Source organism: Falco punctatus, assembly GCF_963210335.1.
Source record: "Falco punctatus genome assembly, chromosome: 8".
Lineage (NCBI taxonomy): Eukaryota > Metazoa > Chordata > Aves > Falconiformes > Falconidae > Falco > Falco punctatus.
In genome coordinates this window covers 11278649-11297242 of record NC_137588.1, presented here as the reverse complement: position 1 = coordinate 11297242, position 18594 = coordinate 11278649, and the positions used below count along the sequence as shown (strand labels likewise).

Genomic DNA, 18594 nt, shown 5'->3' with positions numbered 1-18594 from the left:
AATTAAGCCCTAGTGGAAGCTGAGTTTCCCAAGCACATTTTCGAGAGCCATATAAGCAGAAAGCATACATAAATCCCCTCCCCGTGTGTGCTGAGTTCCTCATCCTGCAGGGTTTCATGGATATGTCTTTCTGAACTGTGACTGTAAAATCTAATGGAAGTATTCAAATTTGCAGGCTTGGCGCCTTGGTAAGTAAAGTGTTGGGTACACCTTTGGCATCCTGTTATCTCTTGACAACCGTGAATATGTAGGTGGGGTTTGGGGTGGTTATTTCCTCTCCTTTCCTGTTTTTCCTTTCTTTCTAGATGACTCCTTGAGCATGCCCAGTGTGGTAAGTGAACAAGAAGCATACCTTATGGGTGCCATTGGGAGGAGGCGGTTCTCCAGCCATCTCTCCAGCGTGTCCGCACCTCAGGCTGAGGTGGGCATGTTACCCAGCCAAAGGTAACAACATGGACTTTTCACCTTTCCCATTATATTCACAAGAGCAGAAATGGTGCAGGTATATTATGTGTACGTCAGAGACGTGGGATAGTAGAATCAGTGCCAGCATAGTGATGCTAAATTTATTCATCCTGAAATCGTGTTGAACCAAGGATGCAGGGTTGGAAAGAATGATTTTCCAGGATGATGTGTTGTGTAAGGTCCATAAGAGCAAGCTGCCATCCACAGAAACCTTCCTCTTAAATACCTTCAGAAACCCTCAGCACTATTATTTTCCTTTGCTACTACGGTGGACAGCAAAAAGAAACACGTGATTTTGGGGTTATGCATTGAACCAGGGGACCATACCCGGTCTGTGTAAGGAGTGGGGAGGAACCCTGAGAAGCTGGAAAGGGGGGAAGAGGCATTCTATTCGATTCACTTTGTTTTCTTCCATGTAGCCTTTGTACTTCCTAGAACAGTAGCTAGCTCATCACAGAAACTGAATGTCAAGTTCAAAGACAAGATTTAATGCTGTTTAAAACTAGAAATATACTTCTTGATAGAAATAACTTATTCCTGGTTAACATGGAGTGTGAGAAAGAGATTGGAATTTGGGAAATACACATCTTTAGAAGATGTAGAGAGAAGTTTTGCATTTAAATGGGATCTTTTTTCAAAGTAAGCAATGTTTATTGTTTTATTTGTCTGTGACATAGTTATCCAAGGATATCTGACAATGGACAGATTGATTTATGTTATTTCCTTTGAACCTTTAAAGAATAAATTCTACATTATCTCTTGACCAGCCTTGGAAAATCAAACAACGTTGTTCCCTCCCCAGTCTTGCTTGGAATTAAAGAAATAACCTTAATACATGAAGGAAAAGTAACAGCTGTTAACAGTACATACCAGCAGAGATAGGAGAAATGATTTACAAGAGAGAAGTTACACAGATTTTTATCTGGGAGTTTTCACAAAAGGGCTTACAGGAACTTATTTGACTTTTGAACTCAATTGATTCAGTCCCTTTGTTTCTTGAAAACTTAATATGCAAGACTGCATTTTCCTCAATCTTTCACTACCATCTTCAATGCATAAGCTTCATAAGAGTCACAGTTGACCGATAGCAATGTTTGCTTTGTGCAATCCCAAGTCACAGTGATGCTGAGAAAAAAAGACTTTAATTACAACAGAGCTTTGCTCTCTACTTTTTAAGTACACGGTATACCAGGAGAATCGCTTTTCATCTGTGTAGGGAAGTACAAGCTCAGCAAGCATAATCATAGTCCACAACGTCATGCCCTTTTTATTTATGGATGGTCTCTGGGCTTTCAGACTGCCTCACAAGTGTAAACTAATTAACGTTAAGTAATATTATTATTGCTTTCCTGCTGGTAACCCAGCAGACTGCCTTCTTTCTTTCATGTTTTTCCTATGGGCTGAGAAGGCTGCTCCTGCCCAAATGGCTGAAGCGTAGAAAAGCAATGTGATTGTGTACTCATTTGCCAGGATCCGTGCCAGCTGTTTACTTACAGTTTCATTGCACTAAAGACCTTGTTTTCCAGATGTTTGTCCTTAGAGTCCTACCAGAAGGAGAGTGGTCTATAGCTCACGGGAGATAGATTAGCCCTCCCTCAGGAAGAACTGGCTCATGAGGAAGGGGGAAGAAAAAACCTTTCTATGAAGCTGGAAGTAAATAGAACCAAAATAAATGGAAATGCTGCAGGAAAATGGCTTTGAAAACAGTTCCCTGCCCTTATTTCCTGTGGAAACGCATCCTACTGAACTTCCCAGCTCCCCAGTTCTCAGCAGAGATGTATTAAGTCTCCACGTACTGTAAACTCCCTCTAAAGGCTGTTCCCGTTATCAGATGTTCTTTCAGCTCCTCTGAGTCTTACATGTGCTGTTGAGCCTGCAAGACCAATTAATGTTACCGTCCTTTTTTTTTTTTCCTTCTTTTTTATTCCGTTGATATTTTCCCCTTGAAAACAGAGACAATCGCATGCTTTTTGCATTTTCTTTCCCTAAATTCTTAATCTCCCTGCCCCTCCTGCAGTGAACCTAATGTCCTCGATGACTCCCCGAGCCTGGCCACTGAGGGCAGCCTCTCTAGGTACAGTGTTAACACTACCTGTCTGTCGGTGTGTGTGCTGGGAAACGAGCCGTTTCCAATCTCCTCTGTCTCTTCCCCTCACCTTTTGTTGCTCTCTCCATCTTTGTCTCTTGTGGCTCATTGATATTCAGGCCTGCAAGTCAAAGGTGTAGCAACCCACCTTCAGTTTTCAGCTTTGATTGCCAGTAACTTTGAGGAGGCTAAAGGGGAAGGGGAAAGAAAAAGCTGTAGCAAGTAAAATAGCGGTCTGGCTGGCTAGCCTCGGGGTTTTCCCCTTGTTTAGCTATTGCTTGAAAGGCATGAGAAAGATTATCCATGAGGCATTAGCTGTAGCCTGTTATAAGCATTAGTCTAGAGGCTTATATAAAACAGAGACATCTGTTTTTCCATTCATCTCACAATGCTGTCACCGCAAAAGACTTAATAACAATATCAAGCCGTGTTCTTTAACATTCACTAATAAAACTAATTATAATAAGTCCTGGGGAATATAGTGCTTTGTGGGTGCTTTACAGTAATTCTCATTATTTTTACAAAGTGTTTCCAATTCTCAAATGACGCCTTAGAAAACTTGCAGGCGATCACGATTAATATGTATTTCAAACTGCCCCATCAGTGCCGGAGTTCAGTTCTAGCTGTTCCCCATTACCTGTGGACGGGGGAGTTCCTGTGCACACTGTTATGGCCATGCCTGCCAAATGGGTCAGAGCTTAGAAGGGAGGTCTGCACCTTTAATGGCCAGCTCAGTCGTGTTAATCATCCTTACTGTCCTGCTGCTGTGCTCGAGCCTCCCAACCCCTCACACCTTGCGAGGTCGGAGAGCTGTCACTAGTCCCAAAAGCATCTCTGTTTCCTTCCAGAAGAACATGGCTCCCTACATTGGCAACACAGAGGGTAACACTGGTTTGTTACTCTACCACACCGGCTGAAGATGTGGATACGTTGAGAGGCATTTGTGTGAATGGTTTCTATTTCTGTTAGTTTGGTTGTAGATGTCAGTAGTGGCTTTTTGGGGTGGGGACAGGCTGCTTTGTTCGTTTGTTCGTTCTCGGCTGACAAATGGAGGGTTTATCGTTGGTGGTGTCACTGAGATCATCCCATGAGTTGTGGTGTCCTCTGTGTGTGTGAATCCTGCTTTGGCAGATCAGTCTCTAATTGGTACTGCTGTGGAAGTGCCGTTAGGAAAAGACATGGGCTTCTTGTCAGAGGCAGGAATGTTGTTACCTGGTTTTGTGATACAGTAAAATGGATTGCTTGGTCGTCCGAGCATGTTTTGGGGCCTAAAGAGAACAGAAATTACTCAACCAAAGAAGTTAAGTGCTGTGTCTCACCTAGAGCTAAAAACTCACTACCGTTGAGGAGGATGACAAAGGAGAAGGTCTGCATCTGAGTTAAAGCCATAATGACCTGATACCAGGTTACATCAGTGTTTAATTTGAAATGTTTTGACCTTGCTAAGTGGGGAGGAGTCACTCCTAGTAATGGTGGTGAGGCTGAGGACTATGAGACAGCTAAGTCAACGGATGAGTTCAAATGTAATAATTTATTTTGAACCCTGAAATGTAATCAGCTGTACTGTGGGTTCCTTCTAATTTCTGTCACACTGGGGACCAGGACACTATCCTCCACCATGCTCTACGGTACAGAGATTTCCTTAGATAAAAAGGTTAACAGATGTACTTGGGAGTCAGTTCTCTTGAGGTTTATTATTCTTTTCAAGGAGCGGGCGCTAATGTCTGAGGGAGGGGCATCACGGCTGCAAAGTCTTAGAAAGAACAAAGACAGGGAAATACTGCAATTTTTTGTAAAAAGGCTAGTTTAGAGTTCTGTGAGGAAGAAAAGATATTTCAAGTGCATTGTTGAATGTGCAAATTGGATTCCTCCTCTAAAGGACAGAAGTAATAAAGCAGACATTGTGGGAGCCTGTTGTGCTGTGGGGTTCATGCGACAGTTAATGTGGTTTTATATCAGGAGTGTTAGTTTTGCATAAGGAAGACTCGAGTTTTTCTTAACTTTGATTTCAGCTGGAGCACGATGATAACTGTTTAGGATTCTCTTCTGCATTCCAAAGCCGATGCTTAGTCATAACTGACTTTATTTATATTTCTTTATAGAAATAAATCATATGGAGGCTAGACCCCTATGGAAGGTAGGAGCTTTAAATAAATTAAATAAATAGTGACAAACACAAAAAAGAATAAAGTTTCTTTCCCTTTGTTCTACGGCACTTAGAGCCAGTCATGTAGAAAAGCAGGGAAGACAGGAAGCGGGTAGCATTTAAGTGCTCAGAAGTAAACAGATAGCACCGGGTACAGGGCTGAGGAGCATATGTGTCTAGCATTGTGATTTGTTGTGGTTATAATCTGAGAGGAGAGGATATTTTCCCAAAGCAAAAAGGAAGAACAAGAAGTCACTGTAATGGAAATCTGTTGCACAAACACGTTTCCCTTTAATGTTTGTCATTGTGCCTACCTTAGCTTAATGGTGCCTAATGGGGAAAATCAGGGTGAGTTCACATTGCCAGGGCACGCACAGCAGATTTAACACTAGCTGGGCAAGGATGTGTCTGGGAATACAAGAGCTGGAGTTCCTCTACATTTTAACCCGTTCTCCACTGGCCTTTGTCCACCAACCCTCTCACTCAGATGTCTTGGGACACAAAGTGTGTATGTTCTATCATAATGGTGTGGCAAGCATGTACACCTTTTTAAAGCGACATTTAAACTCCTTGCTTCCTTTGTCTCTGTTTTGCTTTCTTCTTTGTTCTTTCTTTTTTTTCTTATATTTTTGGCTGCATGGTTTCTTGTAATTCGTGAGCATCACTTATTATAACTGCCAACCTGACAACATTTCTTTTAGCCCCCACTGTGTGACTGCACTGGCTGTCATTTCTTGTAGTGCTGGCAACATGCTTCCACGAAGTTGGTTTGGTTTGATCATTTGCTCACCTGTCTCTGCCCTAACTATGTAATGGGAGTAACATGATTGTGAAGATACTCCTGACAGAGATACTCAGAGAGTGACAGAGCATCTTTGTGTGGGCAGGAAAAACTTATCTTTTGTTATTCCCAAAGTAATCTGGCTTATGTACTGCAGAAACCCCCTTCTTATTGATCACATTGCCACAGGAGGGAAACATACTGTCAGCTGAAATGGCATTTGATTCTGTGTTCCTCGGTTGGGTCCCACAGGCTGCCAGAAAAACAGTATACTGCTGGTCAGGTCTGGTAAACAAGGAGAGGCAGAAAAGGAGGAGGGAGGGCTACACGGAGCCAGCAGTCTGCCTGCCACTCTAATTTTCACGGAAACAAGATCAGTAGTGCTGTTCTTCAATGTGAAAAGAAACCCTCACAAACCCTCATGAAGTGAAAGGTTATATGTGAAAATTCAGCCACTCATCTGAAATTTTCAGTCTTTACAATTCTCTCTCTCTTGCCTTCTTCAGAATTTGGGGATAGAAGGCAAAGAGACAGCCACAGCAGAACTGTGCTGGTTTTGAGGGCAGTTCTGCAAAACTCAGCTGCTCTCGGGTCCACCATTTGCCTGCAATAGATATCTGCAATTTCAGCTCATAAGATCATCGCAAATTATACCAATTTGTGTAATGATTTGGTAAAGGAAACAAACATCCACCAGCTCACTAAACTCATTTCACTTATGATATAAGCCAGGCTGAAAATCCCAGACTCCAGCAGGAAGACACGAAGTCCAGCCTTTCTTTTGGTCACCCTATTGTTTGTCTTCAGTGCACATATTACTTCATGGGAATTGGGTTTTTCCTCATGTATAGCCTCTGTGCCCGCATGCAGTCCATGTACTCCCTTTTCCTAACAACTTTTTCAAAGCATTTTCATGATGCACGTGAAATGAGTTTGTTTCACCACTACGAACAGTGTTTCGTGCTGACCATAACTGTAGTCTTTCTGCTACAGATATTTACGTCGCCTCACTCACAGAACTAAGAATTACTGTTCCTTCATCAGAAATTGTAGCAGTATTCTCAAAAGCCAGTCCAATAGAAAACTATTTTTTCAAGACTTTCTTCAGCTAATTCCTACTTAATTCACATACTGGTGACTACTCTAAAAACTTCTTAAAATTCAGAGGGGTAAGTTTTTATGTAATCCTAGAGAAGATTAAGAAAGTCTACAAGCTGTAATTTCAGGTAGTCTGGATCACAGACCTAAAGGCTAATTTAATTGCAGTCTCTTTGCATTAATAAGGAATGCTGTGTTGCTTCTGAACCTACCAGTCATGTGTGCTGCAGTCATTGTCTGGGTCAGGAATACCGTCCTACCAACAGGAAGTAACTCTGAGACTCTGCTTATCCATAGGCGGGCGTTTGCATGATGTTTAGGATGCTTTGTGTGTAAATCATCTCAATACCCTACGTAAAAGCTGGAAAAGATGTTCCAGAGACTGGTGATCTCATTCAGAATTGCTGTCTGAGGGAGAAAAGGACTCAAACGTATCTTGTTTGTCCTGGCTTTGAGTTTGCAGAAGCTTTTCCTTTTTTCCCAAACCACTGCAGCTGTGGTGAGATTGCTGAGGGCATGCCTAGGATTATTAGGCTGTGGTCAGACAATCAGAGGAGAAACAGCTTCAGGGTCTTAAGCTGTCTCTCTCCTTGGAGTTGCCCATTGTCTCCCCAGTAGAGCTGGCAGAAACGCACGCGTATGGTTTAGTGCAAAGTGTGGCCATAGTTTACACTGGTAAGGCAGGGAGGAATAGGACTTTCAGGTCAGGTAACCCGACTGTGACCCAGAGCAGATCAGGAAGTTCTCATGTTCTGTTCCACCAAACCTTCTAAGGGCAAATAACTTCTGCCACACTAAAGAATGACCTGTTCAGGAGACAGAACTTTTTAAACCTCTCCATAGACATCCTCCATGTCCTCAGGTTTGTCTTCTTCCTCCGCTCCTGTAAGGTCAAGAGATAAAACCTTCACTCTGTTGGTGGTACAGAGCAGCTCCAGGGAGATAAAAGGAAAACATCTAGAGAAAAGAATGTCATTTTCCTTTAGATTAATGCAGGCCGAAGGCAAAATGGTTTGTAATACTGAATCGTCAACAATGCATACCAGATATAGCTGGAAGTTGCTTAAATAGGATGTGTGGCTTAGTGGATTCCAGTCTGCCCCAAATAAGCAGCTGCCTGGTTTAGAAGTCGTCCATCCTAAATGTTAGTTGCTGTTGTAACCATATTCCTCTCAGACGTAGTTCATTCAGATAAAATGTTTTGTGACCGCTGTCTGCTAAATGACCAATTTTTAACTGTTTGGAGGAGTACAGTGTTTTGATACAAACGAGGGGAGGGTGATATTTTTAAGGAGATTAAATGGTCAGTTGAATAGTAGAATGAGATTGTATGTAGCTGAGTATGTTTTATTGCTAAAGATTCTTTTACTGCAGATTTTCAGATATTTTGTGCCAAGATATTAAAAACTAAAAAGCTGTGTTTATGTATATATATAATATGTAATTTATGTTTACTTGTCTTTTTTGTTTGTTAGCCGCAAAAAGACTTAAGGCTGCAAGTGTTGAGTGCGGGGCCTTGTTCACATAACTCATGCATCCATTATGTGAATGGATCCTTTGTCACTTTGTGTTTGTTTTTTTTGTTTGTTGACTTAAATTGAAATTAAAACCAGAAGACAAAATGGTGATGAGGCTGTGGAGTCTATTTGGGAGGAAAAAAAAAGTAGCTTTTACAATATTGTCCTTGAAAAAGGAAAGCAAATAAGAAAGCTTTTGAGCTAGGAAGCTGATATTCTTGCCTTAATTGATGTGGCAAAGGATGCAGAGAAGTGAGTGTTGCTCAGTGGGATGCATCAATCAATGACTGAAAACTGAAATCTGCAGTTATTTATATTTGGATGCTACCTGTGCGTGGCCAAGTCCTGAATGCCATGACTCCACCTCCCACCCTTTCCTAAGCCCCGGAAGCCACAACCCAACAGACACGTCCCCCCCATCCTTCAAAGACAGTGTTGCTCTTTGAAGTGACTGTGCCATTAGTGGTTGGTTTATTTATTTATTTATTTATTTATTTTAGTCACAATTGCCAGGACACCTACTAGTTATATCGGGTGCTTCTGTGCTTGGCCTAATGCTGTCAACGTCTAACAGGGTGGCAAGCGTGCAGAGTGAGCCAGGACAGCAGAACCTTCTTCTGCAGCAGCCCCTGGGGCGGAAGAGAGGCTTACGGCAGGTGAGAACATGGGGAGCGAACAAGCCTTCTCTCCTGCTGTTTGAGTTGGCTTGGTTTTTCTCATCTGTTTCGAAACGATTTGTGGTTGTGACATGTCCCTTTTACCTGATTTGTGATATACTAGCACAGCCCACTGAGTTAGTGGGAACCGTAGCACAAGTTGGAGCTGTAAGACCTGACAAATCCGTAAGGGAGGAGGTGCACGTTCTTTTGAATTCCCCAATCTCTTCCTCTGCAGGCTTTTTGTTTTGTTTTAAACAAACACGGTCTGCATTGTATTACATACAGTACTGAAACTGAATAGGCACAAACCGCAGAAGCTCATATGAAGAAGATGTCTGAGCCATGGAAACCTTAAAACATGTATCTGCTAAAAGTAGAGGGAATGAACATTTAGAGGAATAGACAATGACGATCTGTTCTCCTTACAGAGAAATTGCGTAACGTGTGAACATACATCAGCCTAACTCTTTCTTCCAACTTTTAGCTTCGGCGACCACTGCTGTCACGTCAGAAAACTCAAACCGAACCTCGTAGCCGTCACGGAGCTCGACTTTCAACCACGAGGCGGAGCATCCAGCCAAAACCAAAACCTGGCGGTAGGGCAGCGCTGCATTTCCAGAACCAGCACTTCATATTTGAAAGCAGAAAATACTATGTCATTGTTTCAGCTGAAATTAGAGTTAGTATGTTGTTAGTAGCCTATATTAAAGTGAAGTCCTCACAGTTTTATCCTTTTTCCTACTAAGTGGATATCCTACCAGAAAATCACCCCCTCAAAACACTTTGATCATTTCTCCAAAGGCTTTCAAGGTAGAACTGCACATGGACAGTGAATTATGATGTCTCCTAGAGGTGCAGAGAGTTGAATAGATATAGAAATGAATAGCTATAATAGAATCCTCTATTCAGGATGCCTTGTCCGCAACCTCCAGATGTGCAAAACCTGAAGCTGCTGTAGAGAGTAACAGAAAGAAGGAAATTTCCCATCATTTGTAAGCAGTGCAGAGTTTTAAAGGTTGCATATGGAAATGAAAATAGGACTGTTCTAGTCCATGCCGTATGTTTCCAGGAGTCAGCAGTGCCAAGCAGAGCAGGAGTTTGTATTCCGTACCATCTGAAGCCAGCAGTTAACCTTGGAGGAAACACCTGGCAGAGCAAAGGTTGCTTGCGAACTTTCTGGGTTTCTAACCACCCAGCCAGGACTGTGCTGGGGCAACAGCACTGCTGGAGATGTCTGAAACATAAAAATTGATCCCAAATAAGTAAGAGTAGGAGCAGGGGTATCGGGTTTACTGTGACATTTCAGTCTAGCTCTCTTCAACCTGTGCTGGTCTGTTATTCCCAAATAGTGGACTTAGTCTGCAGGAATGGGGGGCAATCAGCTGTCCTATTTCTTTTCTCAGATTTCCTGCAAAACCTTGGGCAATTCCCTTATATATTTGCATTTCCTTTTGCCCTTTGCATCTCCATATTTCCTTTCCTAGTTGAAGGCAAAAATGACTAACTCGCATGGGAATTCAATCCAGTATGTTCTGCTGGGATGGAAAGATGTTATGGGTGGTATTTATCTCACCAAGTCATGACAAGGATAGGTAGGGTGAGTCTTCTTCAGGTGATCCCCGACTCTTGCTGCGGCTTTAGAGGAAGCCCAGGGTAAAAGGCTTTAGACTGGACTCCAATTAGACAGCTTATAAAGATGGAATGAATCATGAATCCTGCCTTCGTTTCCAGAGATTCTCTTCTTTTCTTGTTGTGTTTTCCTTCCCAATTTGTAGCATTTTAATATTAAATTTTCTGGGCTTTGTACCCTTCAGCGGAGCAGAAGCGGTCGGTGACTTTCACTGAAGCCCAGCCTGAGGCAACAACAGCCTCCCCAGGGGACCCGTCCTCGGCTCCAGCAGCCCCGCAGCAGGGCTGCAGCCACAGCAGCCCCCAGGCGACCAGCAAGCAGGAACCGCTCAGCAAACCTGTGCTGACTTCCTCACCTGCCATCGTTGTAGCTGATCTCCACAGCCAGACCGCTCAGGTAACGTGATTGATGATTTTATCATTTGTGTCTACCTGCTGCTTCATCACAGTTGCAGGGCAAATTTACAGGGAAATGCCCGATGCATTACAGCACTGTAACGAACGCTGACAGGTGGGTGAAGACATCTATTCTTTAGGCTGAGTTTGCTGTCGACACCTTCCTTTTGCAAACCGTTCACTTCTCGATCTATGCAATGATTCTTAATTTGCAAATATATTCCCTGCATCTTCTTTTCCATCTTCCCACCACATATAGTTGTCCTTCTGGGCCTGCTCACCAGTGCAAATTTTCATCAATGGGTTTTTACAGCTTGCTCGCTGAGACATGCATCCTTAAGGAGCAACTCCCTCCAAACCTCAGGACTGCTCTGGCAAAGGCACCACATTCCAAAAGAAATTGCTTGTCTAACATTTTCCTGTGTTGGACACCACTGAGGACAGTGCAGGGACAGTCACAGTCATCCCTTCAACACGTCAGTGACACTGAGCTCACTTTCATACACCCACATATCTAGTGTCTTTTGGGGGTGTTGTCCTTTGCCATGAACAAATGAAAGACACCCGTCTCGAAAATACACTTAAAAAACTGAAATGAGGATGTGTTAACGACTGAAATCAGATAACCTTTCTGATCATTGCTGCAAATTTGATTCACCAGCAAAAATATATCATTGGGGCAATATATTCTGCAATTATACTCTGCAAGTGCCTGGCCCTTTATGGTAAACAGTATTTCCAAATGAGAAAATATTTTATTGATGTTCCCTCGCTTTTTCCCCCCTCTCCCTCCCACTTCCTCTGAGCCTGATCACTGGCTCTCCTCAATTGCAGAGTGAGGCACTTTCTGCTGAGGAGAAGGAAAAAGAGGAGGGCTTGGAGTCCTGGCCAACAACAGCACAAAGCACCCCACCCACCCAGCTCTCTGACACCGACGACTACGCTGGCCTTGAGACCACAAGCTTGCTGCAGCATGGGGACACTGTCCTTCACATCAGTGAGGACAACGGGATGGAGAACCCCTTGCTGGCCACTCACTTCAGCTTCACACACGTGGAGCTTGGGGAGACTGACGTTGACCTAGATGAATCTCATGTTTAACTCTTGGGGAAGTGCAGGAGTGGGAGGAGAAAAAGAAAGTGTGCCTTCTCCTTGGAGTTCCCTGCTAACTAGTAACTAATTAAACAAGAGCACTTTATTATCTGAAAACAGCCAGTTGCTACAGACTGGTACATTTCTGTTTGTGAAATCTATTTCAGTTCAGGGCAAGACGGCAGGAACAGAGAATTTGTACAAAATTCTCAGGGTAGGGGTGTGTGGGCAAATCTGTGGTCCATAAAACCTTGATCTGGCAGCCATGTGCTGTGATCAGCAGCCTTGTTGGGTAAGTGGGCTCTTGTACTGTCTGAGACGGAGCAGAGAAGCCTCTTTTGAGATTGTGCCCAAGATTTATTTTTGTAGTAGTTTTGAGAGGAGGGCTATATAGTAGCTGAATCCAAGGCTCTTACACCTTGGTACCGACAGTGAAAACACTGACAAAAAGTACCCGTCTAAAGCTTGATTTTCACAAGCCTGGAACCATCGTTTCTAACTTGCAGAGCAATGAGAAGCACCATGGAGCAATTAGACCTTTTTTTTTTTTTTTTTTTTTTTTTGGTTTTGTTTTGGTTTTGGGCACTGCAGACTGTAGTTGAATTTACTTTTGTCTGTTGGTTTCATTCCACTCTGTAAGATACTGCCCTTGTGCTACAAAAATATTTGCTCTGTAAAACTAAATACAGTACATACCATAAGAAGGAATGCACGTGCTGTGCACCGATATAGATGGGCAGGGTGTGAGTGGTCTGCAGATGGTATACATAGTCCATGCTCCCCTGCTTAAATGTACCCAGTAATTCATCTCCACAGCTTAAAAAAAAACCCAAAAAACCGCATCTGGAATGCATGGACCTTCTGGTACCTAGCAACTGCTCCACTGATGCTGTCGTATGTACTCACATATAGGGATTTAGAGTAAATATTTATATATGGTATTTTCATGTTGCTATATATAAAAATATAAATATATATGTACATTGTAAACAAAGATGGATATTGCAGGGCAGAAACTTGATGAAAGAATCTATTTTTGGCATGTTGAGATTGTATTTAAAAAGGTTCCATTTTATGTACGTAATGTTCACGGCTGCAAGTATTAGAGAGAGAGATATATATGTGACATTTATACGTAGGTGGAGATCCCCGTGGGGGATCGGCTGAAGTCACAGCCAAGTTATGTGCTATGCTGCAGCATCACGGAATTACACTGAAATGTGAATTTAGTCATTAGCTTCTTACGGGCAAACTGCAAAACAGCTGTGAAACAAACCATGAAATCATAAGCAACGCCCAAAGTTACCCTGTGCTTTGGGAATCATATACTGCCTTTTTCAGCTTGCACTAGAAGAATACAGTTTATAATCATGGCGTTATTGTGCAGAGGAAAATGTTTTAGATCATCCTGAGAGTCTGTAAAATGTGCTAATTACCAGTTTGTCTCCCGAGGGCTTGTAATTTGGACACACACATCATAAAACCGCCTTACTGAGGAGACAGAATGATATCCTCCTACCCATCTCCAAAGAAAGGACTGGCATCTCTCTTCAGCAGCTCTGAAACAGCTGTTTAAAACCCTGCCATGCAAACAGCTGCCTCACTGCTGTAGTGCAGCATGCAGTTTCTACTGTTGCGTGGAAAATTAACCGTCCACCTGACAGCAGGTTTCAGCCCACTGAAACCCAAGCAGCCTTCAGGCCGTGCTGTCTGGTGTTTGCCAAACGCTCAAATTTGACAGGAGCTGGGCGCACCAGTCTGAGGAGGGAATTCAACCCGTTAAACCTCTGAAGACAGCAAAAGCCATCCCTCTCCCAGGGCCCTGGGTGCTGGGCATGCTCTGCTATCCCTGCATTGGTGAGAGGTGGACACCTTCAGCACCTCTGGGGAAAAGCAGGGCTGTATGCAACTTTAAAGTGTACATGGCTTTTGCAAGAGCGATGGTTAGGTGAAGATGGCAATGTCTCAGTGTGTGTCCTGAATGACAAACTGCTTACTCTGCTGACCAAAACATGCTGTACTGCTTCATATCTCCTCAGTGCACTGGAGCCAGCACCAGCTACCTGTAGGAGGCTGCTTTGGATTAGCTCCTAGCTTGGAGGTCACTCAAAGAATTGCAAAATTCCAGATGCTAAGTTTTATTATTAAGTGATGCACAAATGAGAAAAAAACCTACAGCTTCACTTTCAAATCCCAAGGTAGGCTGGGTTACTGGTAGCTGGGTGCGGGAGGAGAGTTTTAGACCTGAGCTGAGTAAACCGCTGGGACACCACACATAGAGAATTCATGGTGCGTTTTATAGTGACCTTTTCTGCTGAAAATGAGGAGGCATCTTCCTTAATGAAAGGTAGATGCCTCACCACAGTACTCCACTCTAACAATGACAATATAACTGTGATTTACTTCATTTAATTCAGTATGTATGATAAATGTTTCCATTCAGGTTTCCCACTGTCACCGGTGAATCCACAGTAGTAAGCCATAGCAAGGACTAAACCGCCTCTTTTTAACGTCTACCCTGCTAGAAATCAATGCTGCTTATAAATGATGTAACCCCTAACTTAGTTTTATTCAGGCGGCCAGGAAGATGGCTTTGATTTTTGTTGGGTGACTGTGGAGAGATGGAACAGACAGGCAGACCAGTCAGTCTGTTTTCTCATGTTTTACTTGCACATCGGTCGCACTTGATACTGTCCTAATGAGGTGCATTTGACGTACTTGGCTGGTTTTGTGCTTTCCTCCCGTATCTCTGTTAACAGAACTGGTGTATTTCTGCTGTGAAGACAAATGATGCTGCTTAAATAGTGTTAAGAGGCCTTAAGTGCATGTCACATTCAACAAATGTCCAGGCTGTACAAGTCTTGTCAGCGTGTCGGTCCGTCCCATCGCCTCAGCTTTTTACGCAAATGTTGTCCCGAGTACTAAATACAGCAGAGTGACGGCAAAAGGAGAGTTCTGTGTCTAAGCCTCTTGCGCAACACTGGGTCGGTCCCTCTTTCTAAAGGGCTTTGATACGCTGCTATTTGAGGCTATTTTGTTCGCAGGTACAGCCAGCGCTGTTCAAACGCACCCCTCTGCTCCTGGTCGGTGCCTTACCAGCACCCACCGGCCCCAGCCCACGCCTGGGGTGCCACCGGGGCCTGTGCCCGCGCCCGGCAGGGCCCGCAGCGGCCCGTGAAGGGTCTCGAGGGGAACGAAATACAGGGTCGGGGATTTTTTTTACAAAATCCCAGCTCTAGCGCTGGGCCACAGAGCCTGCAGCTCCGCCGGAGCCGCGGGGCCGGCCAGGCCGGGCCTCGGTGCTAGCGGCGGGCGGCAGCCCCCGCACCCCTCACGGCCTCCCCGCGCCACCTGCCCCCTCAGCGCGGCGCGTCCGGGGCACCGGCCGCCGCTCTCCCCCCACTCAGCCCCGGGTCCCGCCCCGGCCGCGGCCCAAGATGGCGGCGGGCGGGTTGCGGCGCGTTGCGGTGGGGCGGGGCGGGGGCGCGCGCCCCTCCCGGCAGGCCGCGCGGCGGCGCAGGCGCGGGACGGCGGCGGGCGGCGGCGATGGCGTCGGGGTGCCGGATCGGGCCGTCCATCCTCAACAGCGACCTGGCGGCGCTGGGCGCCGAGTGCAGCCGCATGCTGGACTGCGGCGCCGACTACCTGCACCTGGATGTAATGGACGGGTAACGGCCGGGGGCGGGCGGGGCCGGGCCGGGGGCGCGGGGGGCGGCCGGCCCGAGGGTGCGGGCGGCCCCGGCCCCCCCCGGGCGGGCGTAACCGGCGGGCGGGCGGGTCTCTCTCTTGGGCCCCAAGACACTTCGTCCCGAACATCACCTTCGGCCACCCCGTCGTGGAGAGCCTGCGCAAGCAGCTGGGCCAGGAGCCTTTCTTCGGTAAGGGGGGCCCGGCGGGGGGCGGGGGGCCCGGGCCTGGCAGCCGCCCCCGCCCCGCTGACGGCCGCCCCCGCCCCCAGACATGCACATGATGGTCGCCAGGCCGGAGCAGTGGGTGAAGCCGATGGCTGTCGCCGGCGCCAACCAGTACACCTTTCACCTGGAAGCGACAGACAATCCCGGGGCGCTGATAAAGGACATTCGGGAGAACGGGATGAAGGTGAGGGGAGCGCGGGCTCGGCGCGGGAAACCCGCCGTCCCGGCTTCGGGCGCGCAGGGGTCGGCCCCAGCCCTCTGTGCCTGCCGTCGGGCCTCCGCTTTGGCCCAGAAGGTCAGGAATCTTCACCTGGAGCGGGCTGCTGCTACTGCACTCGCCCAGGCACATAACTGCTTTCCTGGGCGCCTGTACTGAGCTCCCGCCGAGGTTGCTGTCATCGTAAGGTGCACTTGGATTTGTCTCTCCTCTCCTGCAGGTTGGCCTGGCGATCAAGCCTTGCACGACGGTTGAACACTTGGCACCTTGGGCCAATCAGATAGACATGGCTTTGGTGATGACGGTAGAGCCTGGATTCGGAGGGCAGAAATTTATGGAAGATATGATGCCAAAGGTAAACTAGGTTTCTCTTTCCTTAATTCTTGAGAGTTTAAAGCTCATTAACGGGATGGAGCGTAGCTATGAAGTGAATAAATCTTGTCTGGGCCTGTGAGAAGGTAAACGTAACTGTAGCAGCTGAGTGTGGATCTCGGTGCCAGCTGTTCTTACGCTGTTTCTCAGGTTCAGTGGCTGAGGACACAGTTTCCCTCATTGGATATTGAAGTGGATGGAGGAGTTGGGCCTGACACCATCCATAAGTGTGCAGAGGTAAGAGGCTGAAGCGGAGCAGCACTCTCGGTCGCTGTGCAAAGAGACTTAATTGTCCCTTGGAAAATAAAGCTGAGGAGGAATTGCGTTTTGACTGTTAGTTTTTGGAGGGAACAGTAAAGCACACTTAATAACAAGATCCACTTGAGGTTTAATCTTGTGCCTTTTTTAATAGTGGCTATAGAAGCCTCCCTTAAGCCAGAAGAGTTGTGTGTTTCTTGTATGTTCAGGTAGAAATTTCCTATTTGGGGAAGAGCTGTCTTTTCTGAACTTGATTTGTGGTTGTAGTTAGAGGTATGTTACCAGTGTCCCACAAGAAGCGCTCTGTTTGCCCACCAGCCTAGAATTCACCACCTCCTTACATACTTCACAGCAAGAAAAAACTCTTTGTAACAAGTGGATCTGTTCTGTGTTATTGAGTGGGTGTTTAATGTCTTTCAGGCAGGTGCAAATATGATTGTATCTGGCAGTGCTATTATGAAGAGCGCAGATCCAAGATCTGTGATCAATCTTCTGAGGAATGTGTGTTCAGAAGCAGCTCAGAAGCGTTGTCTGGATCGATGAGACCTACCCAAGCAGTGTTCAAGAAGGCTCTGTGCGTGCAGGAGAACCCTTGTTTCTCATGCGTAAGGGAGGGCTGGATGAACATTAATTATGGAAACTTGTTGCTGCTGAACAGAGGAATTGTTCCTTCACTGCAATGAAGCAAGCAGCAGTGAAAAACATTCTGGCTGTCTTTCAAGGTTGGAAATGCAATGGTTTGAACCTGTCTTGATTCTGTGGAGGCTAATTTTATGGCACAACCTATAACGCTGATGGGACCGAACTAAACTTCAGTCAGTTGTTTTTTTGCTTGCTAGAAGAGTGTAGCATCACCACAAGCAATCTCTCTTGTGGAGGACTCTAATCAAACTGCCTTCTGCTGTCTGTATCTTGTCATTTGATCTGTGCATTCCTACAAAACTTTTCCACTGTCTGCATTAAACACCCCTCCCTTGGTGTGGTAAGTCTCCTTTAAGCTGACTGTCAAAAACAAGTGGTTTGGGGAGTAAGTTTGGGAAAAATGCAGTTTAAGAGGGCTAAAAAATCCCACGGATGCTAGAAATGTTCCTGTTTTGCTTTTCCTGCATTGAAGTACTTGACCTGTGTAAGCCAAGCATCAGACGAGTCAGTGCAACATCTGTACCCAGCCACAGAATGGGAAATAACTGGCTATTTGAAAGGTAAATGAGAAGGTAAGACAGCTGTGTCTGAAATTCCTGGAAGTGGTGGGATTCCATGCAAGAATATTGTTTAAAACCCTACGTAGTTTAAAAAACTTTATCTCGACCCACAGCCTTCTCAGTTCGTAGGTGTGCTTGAGCAAACGATTAAGATAGCGACACACAGGGGCGTTGTCTGCTGAAGAGATTTCAGTGTATGCAGTTTGAACTGCACTGTGTGGAGATGGCTCTGTAGAAGGGCTTAATGCTCCTTTTAGTTAGGAAGCCAAATAGTTCTCATACCTTCAGTTTGCTCGGGTTGACTTCACAGCCTGGCCTGTTTGGGCACGTGAAGGTTGGGGTTACAACCCAGTAGAGGAAGACCTGAGCAGGTCATTTTAGATAGACCTGCCTCCCATGGCTCTAATTAGTATTGCTGACTCCTGTAATATTTCATGGTATTCCGCATGGTGTTTTTCCTTTTAAGTTGTAATTACAGAAGGGTTGCAAACAGTCTGCTGCCCCAGGGGAAGAGGCCAGAAGCTCCCCAGCTGCAGCCAGTCCATTTCCACAAGGCCAAAGTCAAATCTGTTGTCCTTGCAGCAAAGCTGGGCACGTGTCACCTACCAAACGCTGAGGCACTCTCTTCCATGCCCAGACCGCGTGGTGTCCTACAGGGGGGCCTCTGCTCGGTGGCTGTGGAAGGAGATGGCTGGGGTGCAGTGTGGGTCACTGCCACTGTTCAGCAGGAGAAGCCAGGGCTAGTTCAAACAATCCAGACAG

At 45.6% G+C, this 18594-nt stretch overlaps 2 protein-coding genes across 17 annotated transcripts in view; both read left to right on the top strand.

Moving 5' to 3' along the window:
* Window positions 1–15156, top strand: part of UNC80 (unc-80 homolog, NALCN channel complex subunit) — a 140975-nt gene extending 125819 nt beyond the window's left edge. For 10 of the 15 annotated variants that reach the window (XM_080398337.1, XM_080398336.1, XM_080398331.1 and 7 more), the window contains 6 exons: window positions 306–444; window positions 2483–2539; window positions 8668–8749; window positions 9237–9348; window positions 10567–10778; window positions 11612–15156. In XM_080398337.1, the coding sequence (XP_080254463.1) occupies window positions 306–444; window positions 2483–2539; window positions 8668–8749; window positions 9237–9348; window positions 10567–10778; window positions 11612–11878 (869 nt within the window). In that variant the 3' untranslated portion in view covers window positions 11879–15156. Of the gene's footprint in view, window positions 1–305; window positions 445–2482; window positions 2540–8667; window positions 8750–9236; window positions 9349–10566; window positions 10779–11611 lie in introns of those variants that run through there. The other 5 variants (XM_080398332.1, XM_080398327.1, XM_080398340.1 and 2 more) reach the window with 2 other exon arrangements.
* Window positions 15157–15375: 219 nt separating this feature from the next.
* RPE (ribulose-5-phosphate-3-epimerase) lies at window positions 15376–17616 on the top strand. 2 transcript variants are annotated; one of them, XM_080398391.1, is made up of 6 exons: window positions 15376–15526; window positions 15668–15747; window positions 15828–15967; window positions 16221–16355; window positions 16523–16609; window positions 17051–17616. In XM_080398391.1, exons 3-6 carry the CDS (start codon window positions 15830–15832, stop codon window positions 17171–17173), a joined length of 483 nt encoding a protein of 160 aa, XP_080254517.1. In that variant the 5' UTR covers window positions 15376–15526; window positions 15668–15747; window positions 15828–15829; the 3' UTR covers window positions 17174–17616. The 2 variants fall into 2 exon arrangements, with proteins under 2 accessions (XP_080254517.1, XP_080254516.1); XM_080398390.1 differs by having other exon boundaries at window positions 15376–15537.
* The last annotated feature ends 978 nt before the right edge of the window (window positions 17617–18594 follow it).